The sequence below is a fragment of the Seriola dumerili genome, unplaced genomic scaffold (genome assembly GCF_002260705.1).
Source record: "Seriola dumerili isolate Sdu_G_001 unplaced genomic scaffold, Sdu_1.0 BDQW01000088.1, whole genome shotgun sequence".
In the NCBI taxonomy this organism is placed as follows: Eukaryota; Metazoa; Chordata; class Actinopteri; order Carangiformes; family Carangidae; genus Seriola; species Seriola dumerili.
Window position 1 is genome coordinate 12,262,273 of NW_019174343.1, and position 22,358 is coordinate 12,284,630.

A 22,358-nucleotide genomic window follows, 5' to 3' on the forward strand; every position below is an offset into this window, starting at 1 on the left:
ATTTTTCTTTCCTTCTCCCACCTGCTTTTGTAAAGGCAACAGTATTTGTATGCATGTCTCCCATCTTACCCATTGAACCCTTTACCTCCTTCACACTTGTCGTAAGCCTTTTGATGGCTTCTGCCACTAGTGCTCTTCTACACAAACATTCTCAGTTTTGGAAGACAACCCACTTTCAGCAGATTTACCACTATGCCATATTTCCACAGTATAATCTTACTGTACACTGAGGAATATTCACTGCTTTGGAAATTGTCTTGTGTCCGTCCCCTGACTGGTTCTTTTCAATGTCATTGTTTAGGATAGGCCATTTTCACAACGGTCATTTTGACCTGTCATAGTAGGAAAAGAACAGGTGTTATTAACAATGGCTCTGTCTGTCAACCAGCATGTACAGTAGCAGGACCCTGAAGCTGAACCAGCTACATGTAATTCATCATTATTTTATTATTTACACTATTGCTTTTCCTACTGTGACAAGTAAAAATCTCTTCCATTAAAATATATATATTTTTTGTTTCTTTTTCTTTATGATGTAGTTTTACAAATTGACTAATCAGCTGTTGGACCTTCCAGTATGATCAACTTACAGTAACTTGTCACACCTTGGTTACACAGGTGGTTTCCATTCAACTAATAATGCACATGATATGAAGATGACAATATCTACATTTAGGTGTGTGCCATAAATGGGTGGATACTGCACTTGTGCAATCAGTTGTAATTATTATATTTGACAGATATTTTTTAACTATGACATTAAAGAGTCTTATCTGCTGATTTGTATAAAAATATCTTAACTGCCTTATTGTAGTTTAGTAGTACATGATGTCCAAGGTGGTTGATATTGAAGGAACAGTTCATAATTGAGTGTATTTGTTGTGGTCATAGTAAATTGCTATTGCGTCGTAATACCTGAGGTACATTTAAACAGGTAAACATGTTCAGTCATTGACGATGGGTGATTCCCACTGGCGGCCACACTAGAGACGGGGCATCCCCTGGTTTCTCAACAGCGACTCAACTCTCGCGAGATAGTAATTATTGCCGGGAGCGCGCGGTGGCGTGCGCGTTCAGGTTTCCGCGCGCCCGAGAACAGAGCAGGGTGAAAAATCCAGCGAAAGCTAGTCCAGACTGAGCTTCCTGACCCGAGCGCGTTGTATAGAGGAAGTTGTCTCCGAACGCCCCGACGTGCAAGGAGAGGTGGGGATTTTTTTCTTGGCTGCACAACTGCACCGAATTTGCACGGCCAGCCGGTTGAAGTTTTGAGTAATTCGGGACCGTCTCCGTTTTGAGTTGCAGTGTGGAGCAGCAGTAACCACACCACGTCGTGCCACACACACGGGGAGGAGGAGAGGAGAGAGGGCAGAAGTTTCCGCTGGCTTGTTTTGTCACTGCGGGGCTGGTAAATCCGCAGGAATGTCGCAGAAGGAGAGACCCACTTTCTACCGACAGGAACTCAACAAAACCGTGTGGGAGGTCCCGGAGCGCTACCAGAACTTATCTCCCGTCGGCTCCGGAGCTTACGGATCCGTATGGTAAGCAGTTGTTGCAGAGTAGTATCGAGAGCATACAGCACGATTGCACAACAGTAAAACGGGTTCCCACCACCCTCAGAGGCCCGTCAGAGCTGCCTCCCCGCCGGCTGTTTATCAGTCTGTGAAGGGTGCCAGTGATAGAAGTGAAATGTCGCTTGTGCCTTTTGTTTACACTTTCATACTTTGGCTGTTACGAATTGAGGGCGCACCGTGCACGCTTCGGGGTGGCTCGCATTTCTTCGGTGGGCGGGTGGGGATTATTTTTGTTTTTGTGCACATTCTTTGCTTTGCTCTCTTAGTTACGCTTGTCCTGTAAACACCTGTATGTCCAACTAGTTTCCAGCAAACACGCTGGCAGCTCCAGAAGCAAGTTTAATTACATCCCCGGTGTTACATTTGCAGACGAACTGCTTATATTTTTAATGGCTTATCAGTGTATCTTTTGAAGAAGGTTGATGAGTGGCATGTCCATGCTTGCATCATCAGCCAGAGTGGTGCCTCCTCGTGAGATATAATCTGTGGTCATGATAACAGAGAGGGTTAACGACACCCGAGTGAAACAATCGCCTTCCATTGCAATAGTATTATAGTCCTGCATGTACAACCTGGCACTTTACACATCCGGACATTGCATGCATTATGCATTTTCAGTTGGGTGCAGCCTGCAGAGTACCAGAAGGTCACGTGGTTTTCAGAAAGTAGGCCCCCCTCGTGCATAGTGAGAGCTTTCTATAGGAGCTCATCCAACGACGATGATGACTCTAGAATGATGTCACCCTTTCTCCCCTTGTGGTACACCCATGACTCACAGTCCCGAGGTTAGGTAGTGGCCTCAGCTCTGACGCCTTTTAGTCATCACAATGTCATGGACGGCATCGTATCATAATTATAACTTCACTGTTAATTTTGACCCTACTTCCATGTGTATGTGTGTGTGTTTTTTCCAGTTATGAGTGGTAAATAAATGGTAAACCATGACCTCATTTGGTCTTTAAAGACAATAACTGGAAAGGAGATACTGGTGCAAATGAAAGGCATTAGTGTATGCAGCGCCTTTTATAATAGAAATCCATGTGAGAGGTATTCCTGTGACGTCTACTAATAATATGTGTGAAGACTAAAAGTTCCAGAGTCTGCACAAAAAAAGGCCGACAGCATCATTATCTCTCTGCTCTGAAGTTGCCTGTGAGGAAATTCCTTTGTGTTTTCCTCTGTACTTGACTATACCCCAAACCAGAGCCAGGAGTTGTCAGCTTATCTCTTGGAAACATGATCACAAAGCCTTTTGAGTGCTATAGCTTTCAATAAATTCTGTAAGTAAAGTGGTTCAAACAGCAGGCTGTCATTAAAACCCTTCAGAAGGTTTCTGTAAAGTATAAATAACCATGCAGCACCTACTCTAGCATGTCACGGCTGCTGGTCAGCTGGACACATGCTCTCAGTCGCTTGCCGGCAGAGTCTTTGTTGCTGCTGCCACGATGTTCCTCAGGTTCTCAGTTTGAATTCTTCCCTCTGTTTAAATATGGAGAGCATTGAATATGTGGGGTTTTAAATAATTTTCCTCATCAGTCTGTCACTCAGATACAAGACTTCTAAAAAAAAAAAAAATACACTACCACCGTCTCCTTATTTCTGACCCATGTTCTGATTTTTTTTAAATGTCAGACTTGGAGGAGATCCAGAGTTATTGTGTGGAAAGAAAGAGCTTACAGTGAATGCTGCTGGTGGGGATTACAGTATGGACTGTGTGCTGAGTGCCTCGTGTTTTTTAGTTTAGGTTTCTCAGCTGAGCAAAAACGCCCACAGGACATATATGTCTATTAATTTAATAGTTCTATATCAACTTCAAAATGATAGAACTAAATATCCAAATATCTGTTGCCAAACATTATTAAGCTTTTTAATAAACAATTTAGATAATATTTTAGATGAGATAAAATTATAAAGCAAATTTAGAGTGGAAATAATTGCTGCTTGGCACTACAAGAGATTTTTCTTCATCAATAACAGATATCATCTAAAGCAGTTATTGATAATCAGAGTGTGGAGCCAGAGATGCTGTAAGAGAAAGGCATAGAATCCTGAATTAAAAAGTCTGAACACCAAAGATGGCGGTTGTGTGACACATGTCCTGTCCCCTTCCATCACAAATATATCAAGCTAATCGTGTTGTTGCACTGATCAGTGAAACCATGTGTATATGTGTTAGAAGTATAACCTGTGGGGGACAAAGGAGTTTTAAACCTTATTCTGTATAAAAGTGCCAAACATTTTAGTCTGATTTTACAGGTGATTCTGTGCATGCAGTTTTTTTTATGTCCCAGTGGCCATTGAATGTGCAGTTATGACTCTGCCCATTCATTTAGATGCTCTGGCCTTGAGCCTGGTCTTGTTAGCCTGAAATAACTGCCCAGGGGTGTGCCAAGATGGCTGCCGATAATGCCTATAAGGACTTTGCCGAAACTCATGTAGGAACATAATGTTTTCCTGCTTTCTCTGACATTTATATAATTGTTTTTTGGTTGTTCCCCAATTCTCCAAACACAGTGTCATTTAAAACCGCTATTGATTTGTTTAGACAGCAAATTTCTGCAAATTTAGAAGACAAAAAGTTCTCTCAGCACAGTCGGCACTGTGGTAAAAACAGGTGCCATGCTTAACTGCTCTGTATACTTACATTTCTCATACTTGAATATGACTAAAAAGTGATTCTACTCATTTTTTGTTATATGTCCAGCAAGTGTTTATTTTTCAAGTTTTCACAGGTGTGTTTAGCGCTAGCTCTCAGTTCTCAGCTCTGACGGCTCCTTCAGTGGTTTCAGCACCCAGCAGCACATGCATTTCCTCACCAGTCAGGCTCAGCTTTGAAGCTTTTTTCCCCTGGTCTCATGCCTTCTTCATTCTTTATATGGCGTCCTTAGAGGCCATATGTAGCTTTACATAGTTTGCTGATTAAGAAGGGATTGAATAATGAGGCTAATCTGGTGAGAAGGTGCAATATTGTGGCAAGCTCTGGCTGACGCACTTGGTTTTAACCTCACAGAAATGTGCACTGACTTGTCAGTTCTCCAAACAAACAGGAGGCTCAAGCTTGAAACCAGCAATTTTACATGACTTTAGCTCCAACACTCATCTGAGGTACATGACAGAATGCATCTGTGATGTCAAAAGAGTAAAACCATTCATTTTGGTATGAAGTTATGGATCAGGCTTGTGAGCCTCAAAATATCTTGGCATGCAGACATCATGGGCACTGTGATACTTAAAAAGGGAGAACTTTTAGCTGCTTTCAAAATGTCCAGCCAGTAGTGTCCAAAACATTATTGTTCTCGTGGGATCCTGCTTTTTGACATGAAAAGTAGAGCTGGAAAGATCCATTGGCTGATTTTAGCATATTGCATAGATATATGTGTGTGTGTTTATGTTTTAAAAATAACTATTGGCTGATACAGTTGGGTCTAAAAGTCTGGGACCACTTTTCCATTCCACCACTTGAATGGGAAAGTGGTGTCTGAGAGCTCACTGTAACAACAGTCTGTCTGTCATCATCTAAAATGGATGTAATCAGAGAACATTTGTACAACATTCGTTTTCATATAGTTTTTCTTAGTCAAAGAAAAAAATCTGTTAAGCCTGCCTGTGTGCCACTAATTATACTTATTATAACTCACTTATTATAGCACAGTATATTTACCCTCAGTAATGGGTGTGCTCCTTAGATGGAAAGTGTCAAATACATGGCATTCCTGGAATTTAGGCCCATGTTGCATAGACAGATGTTTCAGCATATTGCTGGTGTTTCCACCCTTACTTGAAATTACCATACACGCATTACAACTAGCACTGTCATCATGTTTCTTAGTGAAATGAGGCCACGTTTTGGATTTCTTCCTCTCTGCTGTGACTCCTCCTTGTTGCAAGTTTCCAGCAGCGTAGACGCATGAGTTTGATGCCATTGTTTTGCAATGCACAGCTGTCAGTAAAACACTCATTGTTAAAAGGAATTGATAAGCTCGGAGGCATACCACTCTGATGGTTTTGACTATTTAGAACCGCTTCTCAACTGGAACCGGTTCTCGATTCTCATCCCTAAGCAGTGGACAGGCTGGCCAGGCTCCTTACAATTTGCCTATGAAAGCTATGAGTTTACAAATCTATAAAACATTTAAAAAACACAGGCAAAGTGGATAAACTGGAGACTCATACTTGTTTAAGTGTTGTTTAAAAGTCTAACCACTGTATCTGAACTAGTCACAGATGAAGAGCAACTTTTAGTTTAGTTTGAAAAGTTGAAGCATATGTTACTTGTTGTCAGTCAACTTCATTTCAAAGATCAAGTGGACACGGCATTTAAATACTTCTCAGACTTGATTTTCAAACTTCCAAGCAGAACTGCAGAAACCACAAGTTTATCTGGGAAATGGAGGAGGGATAGTTGAGGAGTTTACTTTAATCAGTATCTCTGTTTGCAGAGCAGATCGGAAAATTAGTGTGTTTAAATGCCATGTAATAATTTGATTACAGCTGAGATTATTGCTTTTGCTATGTAAACACTTTAACCAGGTTGTTTTACATGCACTAAGGTTATTACCATGCTAAGCATTTTTTTATTAGAGCTGTATTATTAAATCAGTATGCCTGCCATATGTACACTGAAAAGAGATCAGTAAAACCCATTTACCTTCTAACATTGATGTGTGTGAGTGGCACAAATGAATTAAGGTATTGTGAGAAGCATTACTGTGCCTTAGGTCATTGAGTGCATAGCAGAAGGTTTACAGTTGAAGATTTAGATCTCACATCATCATGATGTGTCTCCAGCTACAGGAAAGCAAGATGACGACAGGGAATGTGGAACTGATCACTGCTTCATCTCACTATTAATCATTTTAACATGCATGCAGATGTTTTGGCTATTTTCTCCCTGTTGTGCTGGTCTTCAACATGTCTGTTCTGTCGAGTATATGCTTGTAATATGGTTCTGACTTTGACATCAGATTTAATAGCAAAAGTTGTAATGATGATTAGATGGATAAAAACATGCTATTCACTGGGTTTTTTGAAAGTTTGTCACCAGTTTACAGATATATATATATATATATGATATAAGTTTAGGCTCATGGTTACACTTACTATGTAAATTACTCAAATTTTACAAGTGTGTGTGTGTGTGTGTGTACCAGCCATGATTGTCAGCATAAATGTACCCACGTATCAGACTCTGAAAGGGAAATTTATGCATACATGTACAGTATGTGCAGATTGGACAAGGGAGAGAAAAACACCATTCATGCATCAGTTAATCTTAACTAAAAGCTGTACAACAAGTCCATCACAGTTTTGACTCTGGTGTAAACATTTATTTCCTCAATCGTGGGTAATTGATGACAATTTTACACAACAGCCTTTTATCCTCTCCCTTGAATTTCTTGTGAACTTCATTTCTGAGATGAGTGAATTGAAGGAAAGAGGAAGGAAGGTACACTTACTTCACACATCAAAAAGTCATCTACAGTTCACATTTGCCTGTGCAGTAACTTTGTCTGTTAGTCAACATACTGTGGATGATCACTGCTTCTCCATGATGCTGACCTCAAAACGTTGCTGCTTTTACAGCCCACATTTTTATGGCCATTTGTTATTGCACTTCCATTTATTACAGACTAATTGTGTGGTGTATGCTTAGAGCCGTCTTGTTTGTCCTGCAGATTAGCAGGAGTTTTAAAGACAGTGTACATGTGACTTTGTTTTGTCATTTACTTTTGGTGTAGTCTTTGTTTACTGAGTCTGAGTTTTCCTCCACAAGTGACATATATAAAAGTTGTTCTGCAAGCCAGGAACATAGAGTACACTGGGTGTGGAAGATTATCTCTCTCTCTTACTGGAAAAAACACGCTGCTTATCTTAATGTTCTCACTATGGATTCGTGGCACTCAGGATTATAACTTAATCACCAACACATTATTATAATCTAAAACATAGGAGCTCCCAGTCATATGCATTAAAAAGGTCATCGGTTCAGATCTTTCAATCAGTTTGTAAAACATATTCAGAGAGGAAATGATTTTCATCTTCTCCTGTAACATGTAGTGTTGACACGGCCTTGAGCTGAAGTCAGACTGGGTCAGTAGTTCAGGTAGTTCAGGTAGTGTTAGTGGTTAGCTCCTTTGTATAAAGACGTTTTGACTACTCCCTGCAGCTCCTCCACTGGATTCAGTTTGTGTTTGATTCAGGTTGCAAAAGCAGTTTTGATGGGGGGAAAAAAAAGTAAACCCCTCAGTTTAAGTTTACACCCCCCACAAGGTTAGACCACAGTGGGAGGAAACGGTATGTGTCTGCACAAAACTGAGCACAGATTTTTTTTTTTTTTTTTTTTGGACTGATTTTGCAATCATCCATTTGCAATTTAGCTCAAGTGATTGACCTGGAAGGAATGTGGTTTATTGTAAGTGGGTTGTGTTCCCTCACAGTACAGGAAATGTAGCAATGTCACGCTTCTTGGGGAGGCAAGGCCCATCTGCCTCTCTCTCACTCTCTACTGCCCTCACAGTGTCTTTGTGTCTGTCTGCGTCTTTCTTTTTTTTTTTTTTTTTTTTTTTTTTTTTTAAATCCTGGCAAAATCATGGCTTGTTTCTATCCTTAGACTGTGTTCTGCAGTTTTTAGTAACACTGCTCACTTGAGGTTTATTTTGCCACAATACAACAGGAGCCCATTTCACTTTCAGCTTTTATGTTACACTTTGTTTGTCCATGTTCTTTCTGCCACACCTACTTTTTTCTTCTTCTTTTTTCTTTTGCACTGGCTCTATGCTGATAGTTGGGTATTCTGTTACATCATTATAATGAAATGAGTGAAATAATGAATGAGGACCAAATCAAACACAGCCATGCGTACTCTCTCGTACAGCTCCAGCAGAATCACAGGGCAGGTGCTGATTTTGATTAATTTGATTTTATTCAGTCACTAAGGGAAAACTGGGTCACAAAGATAATTACCTGACATTTTTTTAATGTCTTTGTTTGTTCCTGTTTCGATATGTTGTAATACCTCAGTGCTTTTATAACTGGAACAACAAGACACTAACATGGATTGCTTCTATTAACAGACATGTAGAAGTCAGCAGAGCATTTTTTTTAAAGAATTAAGAATATGAAATTCTTATGGAGTTGTAATAACAGATTTTGAGAACCCAGTGTCATGTGGTATTGGACATCATGTGCTAAGCCAGACAGTTGAGGTTGAGTTATATTTATGGAGCCAATATCCAGGAACATGTAAACAACATGAATATAAAAAAAGGATTGTCTGCCTCTGTCTGAACACTGCTTCATGTAACCAAATGTTCGCTGACTATCATGTTGTCTGATATGTTTTTTTTTTTTTTTTTTTTTGTAAACAAGTGGTGGGTTTTCACACTCTTGTGTTGTATATAATACTGTTGATATTTAATAACATGTTCAGTCATGTTCCCCATACAGCCTGCAGAGTATAATAAGAAGCGAAACCAAGAGCTCAGTGTTATGCAATTACTTGTGCTTTGTTTACTGGGTTCTGGCTACCTACGCAGTCTAGTGAAGTACCTCATCATCAGTTAAATCGAGGGAAATGTTTCAGGTTGTTGTATGACAATTGTTATTAGCCTGATGTAATGAGTTTTTTTTTTTTTTTTTTACTGCTAATCGCTTTCGACTACATGTTTCTTTTTTTCTTTTCTTTTTCAGTTCAGCGTATGATGTGAAAACAGACCTGAAGGTAGCTGTGAAGAAGTTGTCTAGACCCTTCCAGTCCATCATCCACGCAAAGAGAACCTACAGAGAGCTGCGGCTGCTCAAACACATGAAGCACGAGAATGTAAGTCACCTGTAGTCAGCCCACCGCTACCTCCACCCCCGGCCTTAAATCTCTGGCCAGTCGGACTCCTGTGTACAGTATATGCATTGTTCTGTAGATTAACTCTGAAGGAAAAGACTGCAAAACCAGTCACTACTTCCAGTTGCCTATAATGTTATGTGTTTTATTTGCAGCATAAGATGGTTGAAGCTTATTTAGCTCTGCTTTCAGAAATGTGACTTTGTGTATGGACACCCACGTGACATAATAGTATATAACTAGTACTAGTACATAACTAGAAACTGAAACCAGTAAACACATCTGTTTGATGTCAGATTTCTGCAAATGATTGTTCAAATTTTGAGTGTAAAAAATTGAACTTTGAGCTACTAGAAAAGTCCCATTTCCATTCACACAGACTCTTTTTGTAAAGAAGGTAAGCAAAATCCTGTTTGAAGACACTGTAATGCAATCTATACATGGTATGTGCATACATCGCTAAACAAACTAATCCACTCTGTAAACATTCAAGGTCTAGAAAAGGAGGCTAAGCTATAGAGTAGAGCTGGATGTGCAACCCAACACCTCACTGTCCCTCCAGCTGACTGTGAAATCCCTCCTGGCCACACCACAACAACAGGAGCTGAACAGTATAGGTGGATTTATGAAAAAGCAACAAACTGTTATGAAGCATAAAGTGGTTTCTTGTGTTAGTTTCACATATGGCAACATAAACAAACATGATCGCACTGGCCTCAATAAAGTGTGTGCGCCGGGGGGGCGATGTCCTGTGAGACGAGCGTTTCCATGTAAGTGATCAAAGGGAACTACTCCATGAGCAGCGAGTCACCAAACAGGTTAACAGCTTCAGTCCCATCACTTTCTGTTGTTTCATCTTATTTTGTTGCTGCATCAATTTTGATTCCTTCAATTTTACTTCTCATCTTTTTGCCCACTGGCTTTAGTTACCCTCCAGCAATCACTGCTGTGGTTCTGGTTTTCTGAGTCTCTTGTGTGCCTGTGAAGGTACCGTGCATACAGACATTTGCCCACATACTAAACACAAACACAGTCCCAGTTCCTGTGTGCTACTGCTGCATTCAGCTAACATTTCGAACAAATAGAGAGGATCCTTATGTGTTATGTAATGGCAGTTGTATGATTCCTCAATTTGAAGTGCAAGTGATTGGTTTCTGTATGCTGTGTGGGATCAGCTGGTGATTGGTATGTATCAGTGTGTGAGTAGATAAGTTTCAGTTGGTTCTGCTGGGGTCTTTTTTAGAGGGATAAAGGGGGAGATTTGCATATAAAGTTTGCCCAGTAATTCACTGTTAGCTAATGTAATAGGTAGAAATGGCTTGTTATGAGAGCCTAGTGATGAATGATGGGGTACACTGCTACTTTCTCTTGTCTCATCAACCTGCAGGCACAGTGAAGTGAAGCAGTTTTAGATGACGCACTCATAGAGAAAAAAAGAAACTGCAGCTTGAAGAATTATGGAACATCTCAAAGGGGAAAACCCACCAGCAGCAGTTACACACCAAAAGTATAGCCGATCTCACAGTGAAATGAAAGCCCAACTTTAGGAAGTTAATGTAATTTCAAATGAACATTATCTTACCTTGCCTGATTGCCTTGAAGAACTCATTACACACACACACACACCATGGAATTCATGCATCGACTATTCACCGACTCTAGACACTAACATATGCTGGTGTGTCATCAGCCTGATAAATGACTGAGTGTTAAGTTATTAACAAGAGATCAGATTTGGGATTGTTGACACTCTTAGCATGCAGAAGTAACTTTAAAAATATGACTGATTTCAAGTTACTTCTGGATGCTCTGATTTATTTAAATGTGACCAAAAAGAAAACACAGTTTTTGCATGCATGTGTTTAGACAAGTGGCCAAGAGGAAGCAATTTATGTAAAGAACACCACATGCCGCTTGCCACCCATACTGAAAAAAAAAGGTTCCATATGAAACATCATATCTCATATTCAGTTCTTGCATGCTCAGCTCAGCACTCACAACACATTACTATTCCCGGATCCTGTTTTCTTTACCAACCTTTATTTCACTGCTGAAACAGATTGAACTCTCTTGTTTGGTAAATAGTGTTGCATGGTGCACTGGTACTTCTGGTAAAATACCTCAGTGCAAACAAGTTTTCTGGATTATATAGAATCAGAGCCTGTATCATTGTGCACAATGAAAGCTGTCAATGTCAGTAAAACACTGCCTTTGCCATTGTATAGTGTTGTGGTGCAGTCATCTTACTTAAAAGGTTATTTTGCAATTTGTGATCATTAATGAGCATGTTGTCGTCAGGTTCTGTTTCATCATAACAGGAAAAATTGCGTAAAGCTGTGCTTTTTTGTTCTTAAAGCATCAAAGTGTTTTAATCCCCACCTATGCTTTACATAGAGAGTGAATCTGTGTTTTGCTCACACTGTTGCCAGGAGACTCCCTGGCTTTGGATTTTTGGAAAGCCTGAGTGAACCAATCAGCTGTTTGTTGTGGCTTCAGTCCACCAATCAGCTTTGGGTTTGTGCCCTGTGTGGGCGGGCTGCTCCTGTGTTTTTACAATACCTATCAACCTCACTCTCTTTCACCAGGGGGTGGGGGTGCTCAGCGCTGCTCTCTGCCAGTGTGTCTGTGTCTATATGTGCATGCATGAATGTGTGCATACGCAGTTACTGAAGATAAACACACAAATACATTTCATTATCCTCTAATGTTTCTTCTTTGTCCTGAGTCTGTCTTTCATTTTCTTCAAACCAAGACATTGCATAAAACAAGCTTTTTATGTACATGATCTAAGTGATCTTTATATGCAGCCTGTCATATTTTGTTTGTTTCACACATTATATATGGTTTTCCTGTCATGCAGTCACAAACTCGCATATCTTGCAAGTGGCATGCGTAGCAGGGGAAAGAACATGCCAACACACATAGTCCCTAAAGCCTTTTTAATGTCTGTGATGAAAAGCAAACAATTAGCCATTGTTGAAACAAGCATGGGAAACCAGTTAGATGTACCTCAATCTAACGTGACACATTCCTCTCAAATTTATATTTTCTTTGTTCACACGCCTGTAGTGTCTCGTCAATGCACAGACTTCATCAGATAATGTCTACTGCTTCCTCTGAAATTATGTATCTCGTGTTTATCAGCCAAATGTATGTGATTTAATCACTTCATGCCCAAAACGGGGTGAAAGGATAACCTAGCGTCCTTGAAACTTGAGTAGTGCAGCAAGGCAGGAATTCCCTGCTTGTTTGACTCAAACAAATGAAACTTGAGATATTGCAGAATGGGAGAACATCAAGTACTTTGATTCTGTAGAAAAGGTAGAAATGTCATACTTGGGGACTGTCTGTGTGTTGTGCTTATCAACAAACAACAACTGTGGTGATTGTGGTATCAGGGAGGAAGTAGCACATGTTTTTATATTAAAGACGTGCATGCTGATGATGTCCCAAGTTATCAAGTGGTTGTTTATAGAACACCAAATGAAAACTGTTTTTGTTCATTTGGAATCTCAGTCACACAAAATCATTTGTGTGAATGTTTTCTGACCTCTCGATCTCTCTTTTTGCCTTCAGGTGATTGGCCTATTAGATGTTTTCACACCAGCGACAAGCTTAGAGGAGTTCAATGATGTGTAAGTCACTTTTTCTCTCCCTTTCACTCCCATCCTTCAGTTTTTTTCTTCTTCTCTGACTCCTTGGTGTTTGTATTTGAAGTCCATTTCTCTGCCTCCCTACCATCTGAGCCTCTGTAGTTTTAATTTCTCTCATTGTAACACAGTGAAACCCTTCACATTGGCAGATGATTGCAAGACTAACACAGAGCTGACACTAGAGTTACAAACACATTGTAATCCTGCAGCTCATAAACTTCATGCAAGTCCGGCATGTGGCGCATTGTACCAAGGTGAATGGAGGGGGAACATGTGCGCTGTGCACATCACAGCTAGTCTCCATGGTGAAAGGCATCTGGCTGTCTCTCGGGTGTGTGTGTGTGTGTGTGTGTGTGTGTGTGTGTGTGTGTGTGTGTGTGTGTGTGTGTGTGTGTGTGTGTGTGTGTGTGTGTGTGTGTGGAATGCTCAATCAGTGTCCTTGAATTCTCCGTTGTCTGCGTGCTGTGGCGTCATCAACATGTTGCACATTTGTGGAAGTGTGAGATGGACCTACAAACAGAGACGCACACAAACGCAGACTCCTGGCACTGAAGTGGAGCTATACAGACTGACATTTCTCTTTCAGGTGACCAGTAATACAGACAGAAACGTGGTAAAATGAATCCTTATAGTGAACTGTAAGAGAGGCAGATGCATGCACGATGCTCACAGGTCAATGTCTTGTTGTAGAATGGGGTCAGATGGAGCAGATATACCAAGCACAGACTTCACATAAACACTTGTGCTACAGTTGGCCTTCTTTTGCTGATGTGTTGGCTTTCCACTATCAAGAAAAGAGTGAAACAATTCTGCCTTTCCCTTTTTACCACCAGTTCCTTCCCCATTCTTCCTTTCTTAAAGCAAGAATGAGTTATGCGTGAACCACGAATTTTCATACAATACAGGCATACTTACACAAAATAGTAATGTAGAACCCTTAAAATGAACTCATGTTTAATTATGTTATTAGAGCAGAAAGTTATTCTATTAACATGTCTTTTCTAAACAAAGTGCTTTATGGATCATAACACCACAAGTAATAATAGTCAGTAAGAGGGACAGTGAAGGCACCAAACATGAATTAAAGAAAGCTTCAGAAGATGGAGGCAGACATACTGACATTTGGAGACCATATCTGATTGGCTGTATGATTTGCAGGTACTTGGTGACCCACCTAATGGGGGCAGACCTCAACAACATAGTCAAGTGTCAGAAGCTGACTGATGACCACGTCCAGTTCCTCATCTACCAGATTCTCAGAGGCTTAAAGGTTAGTGAACACCATGGTGAACACCATTAGCGACACCATTTCTTCAGCTTGATACCGGAAGTTAAGATACTAACTTGTCCTTTGTCAGGAGATTTGATAGAGTAGATGTGGAATCATTCTGGAGATTCAGTAGGAAACTGTTGTCTGTTAGTCTAACTGATTGAATTGAACCATTGAACCAGAATTGGCCTTTTTTTTAATATATTTTCTGTAATTTGACCTTTGAAATCTGACACAGTAACCCCAAACTAAAACTGACCACTGTCAAGGTATTTGAGACTGAAGTTACTGTAAACATAAAACAGTGTGGCACATATTGTAGTTTTTCTAAGTCCTGTATCTGTATTGCAAACACTGTCAGCTATTAAGTTGTAAGTCATCATTATTTTCTTTTCTCCCACAGTACATCCATTCTGCTGATATCATCCACAGAGTAAGTGATGACCCTGATGCATGAGCTTGAAGTTGAATAAGTTTTTTTTTTTTTTTTTTCTTTTGTCCAGAGAATACATTTCCTATACTGATCAAACCTTTTGAAAGTGGATCAGTGATAAGGTGTTTGACAAACATTTACAAGGAGAAAGATGTGCATAACAATGGCAGCGGGATGACTTCTGTCCTGCCTCTCTTCTCCTTAGGACCTGAAGCCCAGTAATCTGGCCGTGAATGAAGACTGTGAGCTCAAGGTCAGAAATGGTGGACTTACAACAATTTTCACTGTCTATGACTTAACTGATCATTAAGTGGAAGCTGTCTCCTTACCTTCTTTTCTCTCTGTTCACTTTTGCTACTTTTACAAACAAACATCACTTCATGCAGATCCTGGACTTTGGTTTGGCGCGGCACACAGATGATGAAATGACAGGCTACGTAGCTACCCGGTGGTACCGAGCCCCAGAGATCATGCTCAACTGGATGCACTACAACATGACAGGTACACACAGACATACAGTCATAATTATTTTGGGCTGCAGCCGAATGCAACATTACATCTTGTCTGATTTCACATAATTGAAATTGTGTAGAAATAGCTTTCTAACATCTGTGTGTTTAGGGTTTGATTTGACAAAGGGGCTTGAACAATAATGGAGAAAAAAAAATAACATTGGGTTTTTTGTTGTTTGTTGTCTGCTGACATAAAAAACATAATTTCAGCAGATATATTTAGCTTTTTCTTCTCTGGCATCACTCGTTAAGTATTTGTTACACAAGAAATGATGAGGGTGATTTTAGAGGAACTAGGACAGCTTTTCAATTTTCTGCCTTATTCATCATGATGTTAAGGTGCAGCACTAGCCAGAGCGTCCAAAGCAGACGTGTTCCTTGCTGGATGGCATTTGATTCTGCTAATTCTTTAAACTTGTCTTACATGACGATGTGACGTTGATATAATTGGTCAAATAAATGATTTATGTTGCATTTTGCTGTGCCAACAGCTGGTGAAAGTTTTTTACTCCACATCATAATTTTAAGAATATAATACTACACTTGGCAGATGTAGCATTTTTTTCACCAGAAATGTTTGGTTTCTGTTGCCAGGATTTTAGAATAAAACAAAGTTCTGCTTTATCCATTATTTGTTTCGCAGCTCAACAGCAAATGTTAAACAGATTCTGGAAAAAAAAGGCATGCTGAATTGTTGAGCTCACCACAAGTATTAAAGAGCCTTGTGTTGAACATTGCAAACTGAAATCCATATGTGTCCCCTGTGCAGCCTTATTGCACCCGAGCTTGTGAAATTTAAAAAGTCACTTTGGACAAAAGAGACTTTCAGATAAATGTAATGTAACTGATACTGAATATGAAGTAGGTAAGTTGTAGCTTGTTCTAAAGTATTCACCATGCTGCATATTTTTTTATTTTAATAGTGGATATCTGGTCGGTGGGCTGCATCATGGCTGAACTACTCACTGGACGGACGCTCTTCCCTGGTACAGACCGTATCCTTCCACCACTGTCACTGCCATGCAAAAATAAAATGGCTTTTTGGAGTCAGTTTGTAGGTATTGGGTGCTACTTGAAGAGGTAGTAGATGGATGCAATCTGCTCTCTTTTGTATATACTTGTATATACTTGTGATTTACAGAAGCTGCATGAGACACAAAATGTTGCTTTGTTGCGAACACCACAGGGTTTCAAACACACTATTTTACTGACTTCAAGCTGACTCAAAAGCTGTGGTGAGTATTGAATTTTGTGAGCTACATGCCAGAATAGTCAAGGAAGTGTGTGTGTGTGTGTGTGTGTGTGTGCGCGCACGCGCGTGTGCATGCACATTGGTGCGTGTGCGTTGGTGTGAATGTGATAGAACTTAGAGCCCTCTGTGGGTTATGATTCACCGCTGCCCGCTGTTTTCTCCACTGTTTCTCCACAATACAGCACACCTTCCTGTTTCCCTCCCACAAAGCTTCCCATACACAGCAGCTGAGCATTCAGATGTTTCAACACAAAAACTCACAGGAAGACACAGTGTAATTATGACACACACACACACACACACACTCAAAATTGAGAAGTTGGCAAACACACCTCTTTGGCCATGGTCCTGTTTAAGATGAAAAACATGAGTTGGCTGTTGCATAATGTGTTTGTGATTCCTGCTCTAAATGATCAATCAAACCTTCCACTCCTTCACTGCATGCTTTGTGTGTGTGTGTGTGTGTGTGTGTGCGTGCGTGTGTGCGTGCGTGCGTGTGTGTGTTTTTAAATGTGTGCCCTCTCACCAAATTTAAATTTCCAAAAGAGGTGGTAGAGCTGCCCACTCACAAAGCTTAGTTGGATACACAGCAGTCTTTCTGGTCTGTCTCAATGAAAGGTGAGCTCTGCTCGTGTGTATTGAGGCTACAGGTGTGTGGGAGGAAATCTGACAGAGCAAGAAATCAAAAATGAGCTCTGGCATCTTAGAAGCTCCCACACAATATAATTACAGGTGCCGTGTGCAGGAGCTGTGCACACTATTAACTCCTTTTTGTATTGATTTAAAGATATAGAGGATGGACAACACACTTATATTAATGTACTAGTGATGGCTGACACTTTAGAAATTCAGTAATAGCTCAGATACATATACTTTCATCAGGCTGGGTTTGGTGTAGTTTGTGAGAAGCAGACACTGATATGGCCAGATCAGATCAGGGAGCAATTCACGGACTGTGAAAATGCAGTTTAGCATGGTGTTTGCTTACACTTCTCGGGTACCTTACTTGTAGAACTGCAATGATTGCAGTTCTGTTGTACCTCTCACCCCTCTCTCCTTATCCAATACCTTCCATTCCTCCTGTTTTCCTTCATGTGAGTGTGGTAGACATTGATCAGTTGAAGCTTATAATGATGCTCGTCGGAACCCCAGGGCCTGAACTCTTGATGAAAATCTCTTCGGAGTCAGTGAGTGTCAAGTACCATCCCACCTAGTTTTGCTGCACTGCCCCTCCTGCCTGTGTCTGTGTTGCCTCCATGTTGCCCTGGCAAGAGATCAGACAGTCTACTCTACTACTTTGTATTGATGCTACCACCTCTAAGCTGCACTCTGAAAGTGTGTGTTTTCTAAATGGCTTCATTTGCACTTCAGCACAAGGCTTTGATTCCCACTTATCTTTAGCATGTACTATGACTTCTTACAGTCTACTAAGCTCTTTATATGAGACGGTAAGAGGCCTCTGGTGCAGCACTGGGTTACAGTGTCCATAAATCTCTCATTATAATACAGTTAAAAACAGTCAAGGGAAGCTGTAAATCAAAGCTCAGAAACTGTCTTCCTCCCTCTTCCATCCTCTTCATCCTTTACCCCTTGTGTGCCCCACCCCCCACCCCCCACCCTCCCCTCCTCCTAATTTTTTAACCCCACCATACACGAACTACCCATGCTCTTTGACATGCTGACCTCCATGTTATGATGCCCCTTGACTCAGAGGCTGTAGATATAAACCAGCTGCAGCAGATAATGCGCCTGACGGGGACACCCCCAGCCTCCCTCATAAGCAGGATGCCCAGCCATGAGGTGAGACATGTGCCCTCCGCCTTCCCATGTGCCCCAGCTCTCCCCCCATTTGGTATCGGGGGCTGAGCAGCAGCCGTCCGTCATCCTGCATACCCACATTCCTGTTTACAGATAGATACCGTTAGAACTGTTAGAATTGATGTATTTAAAACATTTCCTACCAGTCTTTTTCTGCATATCAGCCTCTGCTCTCACTCCACTTATTCTGTTTCCTCTCTGACTCACCGTGCTTGTTACAGCAAGGCTTCCCAAAGTGCTTTGCCAGTGCAGCCAGTGTATTCTGACGAGCTGTCTGTTGCATTGGTAACACATCTTGATTCTGAAAATTAGGGCACAATATTTGTTCATTCGTTTTGATTTCGGTGTTGATTAAAGTGATGAAAGATGATTAAAGATGCACAGTATATTATTGCTTCAGGTAAATTTAGTAAATTAAGTATGTGAAAAGTTGTCCAGTTTTTAGCTGTAGCATTATAAAGGCCTTTAACTACCCAATGTCTTTAAGATGTTTCACAGTTTTGTTCATCGTTTCTTGCAGGCAAGGAACTACATTAACTCACTTCCTCACATGCCCAAGAGGAACTTTGCTGATGTGTTCATTGGTGCCAACCCTCTTGGTAAGTTCCCTTCTCACCATCAGGCTCTGACTTCCAAAGCTCCTGGCTCACTGAGTCCCTCTAGTGGTATCGAAAAGACACTTTTTTGGGAGGGTTAACCTCAATTACTGTACATGTTTAATGACACAGTATGAAAGATTCTGTACATAGCTATGAAATTACTGTTTTAACACTTATCCATGAATGTTAAAGTGCTCTCACACCTGCAGCTTGGTTCATTTGGTCCAGATCAAGAGAAAAAAATTATGCATTTTAATTTGTCCAGATTGTACTTTTTTACAAATGAACCACGAGTAGCAAACATGAAGTCATACAGACTGATGGGTAACTCACTGATGGGTGCTACTTTTTTTTAAGTTTGCTCTTTGCCCATTTACTTTTGTGCTCTGTCTTGTACTTTCTCTCATACTCACCACCTCTCATCGCTGCTTGTGTTAAAGCGGTGGACTTGCTGGAGAAAATGCTGGTGTTGGACACAGACAAGCGGATCACAGCGACTGAGGCTCTTGCCCATCCGTACTTTGCCCAGTACCACGATCCAGACGACGAGCCTGAAGCAGAGCCTTACGACCAGAGCTTTGAAAGCCGTGAGCTGGAAATTGAAGAATGGAAGAGTAAGTTAGCACTTTGTGGATTCCTAGGCTATCATTTGAGTTGAAAATGGATAGACTTAAGTTATATGTTCTATATATTGGTAAATAATTTGTATAAATCCTGCTTTATTTTTCTAAGAATTAACCTACGAGGAGGTACTCAGCTTTGTGCCACCATCGTTTGATGGAGACGAGATGGAATCCTGAGGAGGAGGCACCTTTTCTTCCATCATTCGTTTTCCAAGAGAGACTCTTTAAGGACTATCAGTCTTATGTGACTATCCACCACTGTCCTCGCACACATGCACAACCATGACATTCAAGTGCCTGCCGTCATTCATCTCTGGGGGACGTTGCGATATCAGAGATAAAACTCTACATCCTGTTCATCCCGCCCCCCAACTTTGCTGTTTTTTTTTTTTTTACCTTGCATCCCAATGTGCTGAGGCAGACTTTAATTCTCCTTATATTTTTAGTGAGTTTTTGCCCCAGACATTTATTATTTATATTGTGCCCCCTCTTTGATTCAACTAGAAATTACATGTCAGTATCTTAAAGCAAATTGGAGAAATTGAACTGCTGATATGTATTTTAGTAAGCTGTACTCCTTAGAAGTAATTAATACTGTAGGAAAAGTTTGAAACCATGACGTGTCTAAAGTTGATCTTTTCTCCATACATTAAATTAAATGTTATATCTATCAGTGCACAGAACTGTGTAAATATCACAGCAAACAGTATTTGTACAGAAGTACATCAGACAAAACAGTTACCATATGTGTGTAATAGTCATTATTTGCTGGGAAACACCTCAGCTGACCCCTTTGACAGTATGAATTTTATTACTATAGTTTAGCCTAAAATTACATAAAAGATACAGTATGTAATTTATTATACATGTGTACAGAATAGGCTAAAATGTGAAATATTCACTTGTAAAAGGAAAATTCAAAGCTTCATATTTCTTATTGTTGGATTTGAGTTACAGTGTCCCATTTTTAACAAAAATCTGAGTTTGGAGAGTATGGCTTATGTATCACCCTTTAAACATTTTGTTAAATTTCCACTCCTTTCTTCCATATCAATTCTTTTAGCACTTCTGTGTTGTCGTTTCATAAGAATGTTTTAGCAAATAGTCAATGACAGGACCACTTCAGCATGATAAAGCCAGATTAGGCTTAGTAGTTTATTATTTTGATGTTTTCCATCTCAACATCAACTGACAATGTAATTTAATCATATTGCATTTATAAAACACAGTACTATTAATGTTGAATGTTGGGGGCGACAGTTTGCCCTGTATTTATGATCTTTTGTTATGTTGTTTGTATATCGATGTAAAAGAGAATATTATTTGTCAGAATTTAAGGTTCCTTTTATTATTTATGGAGAGCTTACTGTATCAGAAACCAAATGTATCAATAACATCAACATCAATAATCTCATATGTCAGTTGAGCCATGGTGACTGCAGTTACAGCTTGTGTATCAGAGCCAACAATGTCATTAACTTGTTGCGGACAACCATATCAGTTTAAATCTTTCCGACAAACTCTGCACATCTTGCAGTTGTTTCTCATTAGTTCTGAGTTTTTAAAGAGTTGCTGAAAATGTATTTATCTTATTGTGTTCCCTGAGGTACTGCCTTCCAAAATTATTCTGTTTTCAAAGAAAAAGGCAATAGAAAACATATCTAGAAATCAAGGAAAAATTAAGTATTACAATTCAACATTAACCAACAAACCACTGTAGACTCCTCATGTTGAAGTGTGAAAACATTTATTAAGAAAATGTGAACAATTTTAGAAATCAAACCGCACTCTCATGTGACATACAAGCTATATCCACAGTTGCTCCGGTTAAGTCAACCAATGATATCGGTGTCTTCACAATTTCATTTGCAACTGCTTTCATGTAACTTTGTTTTCATGTAGTCCTTTTTCTAATGTATTATTTTATTGTGTGTTAAATCAAGATTTGATGGTAATATTCTGTAATATTGATTGTTTTTATGAGCAATGCTAGAACCATATTTGTCATTCATTTGAAAAATTTTGTAGGGCACGTTTGTGGAAAAGAGTGTACGTTTACTCACTGGATGCTGAAGGGCAATGCTGAAGCCTCATACTTTGTCATTTTAAAAGAACTGCATTGATTATATAGGATATTTATCTTGTCCATATCCCAGTGTCGGCAGTTAATTTGGTTATTGGTTATGCTTTATTTGCCTGAGATGTGTTCATATCTTTTTACTATGTTCTTTATCACATGTACCAAGACAGCAGGCCACACCACCTGTAAATACCACCATTAGAAAATAAAGACTACTATTTTTCAAACCTGTAACAATGTACTGTACATCGTGTTTCGTTTTAGCTGTCAAGTATCCCACCACTGGGCGGCAGCATAGCACAAATAGAGGGAAACATCTAGGATGACCAAAACTGAAGGGAAGGAAAGTGAAGCAAAACAGAAATATAGGGATTATTATTCTAAATAATATTTTAACTTCAGTTTATTTATACTGTAAAATCGCCCAATTAGTCTTTGCACACTTTACAGATTAAAAGAAAACACGAGGCACACAAATAAGGGTACTTGCATGCATACACAAAGGCAGAATCCCAATCCCCACTGTTGACAATGTGCACGTACAACTATATTACTAGTAGTCAGGCAGTGCAAGGGTAAATGAATAAATGAAGACAACTGATAAAAAAAAAAATCTATTTATTTCCTTGGTATCTTTCACCAGCTTTCAGCACCATTATCTGAGTCCAGCGTTTCGGGAGAATTTCATTGAGACTCCTACACCATATAGC

General features: G+C 39.9%; 1 protein-coding gene across 3 annotated transcripts; it reads left to right on the plus strand.

The window, feature by feature from the left end:
• The first annotated feature begins 1,106 nt into the window (after positions 1–1,106).
• LOC111221706 (mitogen-activated protein kinase 14A) lies at positions 1,107–21,874 on the plus strand. Of its 3 annotated transcripts, XM_022745219.1 has the most exons (13): positions 1,107–1,203; positions 1,303–1,538; positions 9,261–9,390; positions 12,985–13,043; positions 14,220–14,331; positions 14,735–14,764; positions 14,970–15,017; positions 15,151–15,265; positions 16,200–16,271; positions 18,249–18,328; positions 18,867–18,945; positions 19,386–19,559; positions 19,678–21,874. In XM_022745219.1, the coding sequence occupies exons 2-13, from the start codon at positions 1,420–1,422 to the stop codon at positions 19,743–19,745; spliced, it is 1,086 nt and encodes a 361-aa protein (XP_022600940.1). In that variant the 5' UTR covers positions 1,107–1,203; positions 1,303–1,419; the 3' UTR covers positions 19,746–21,874. The 3 variants fall into 3 exon arrangements, with proteins under 3 accessions (XP_022600940.1, XP_022600941.1, XP_022600939.1); XM_022745220.1 differs by lacking the exon at positions 18,249–18,328 and adding an exon at positions 17,636–17,715 and having other exon boundaries at positions 1,109–1,538; XM_022745218.1 differs by having other exon boundaries at positions 1,111–1,538.
• Positions 21,875–22,358: the final 484 nt, after the last annotated feature.

Bases quoted from the DNA above. Each gene is read 5' to 3' on its own strand.
- LOC111221706 (XM_022745219.1), top strand. From the start codon at position 1,420: ATGTCGCAGAAGGAGAGACCCACTTTCTACCGACAGGAACTCAACAAA. The intron at 1,539-9,260 runs GTAAGCAGTTGT...TTTCTTTTTCAG, and splicing joins GGAGCTTACGGATCCGTATG to TTCAGCGTATGATGTGAAAA. The intron at 15,266-16,199 runs GTACACACAGAC...TTATTTTAATAG, and splicing joins GATGCACTACAACATGACAG to TGGATATCTGGTCGGTGGGC.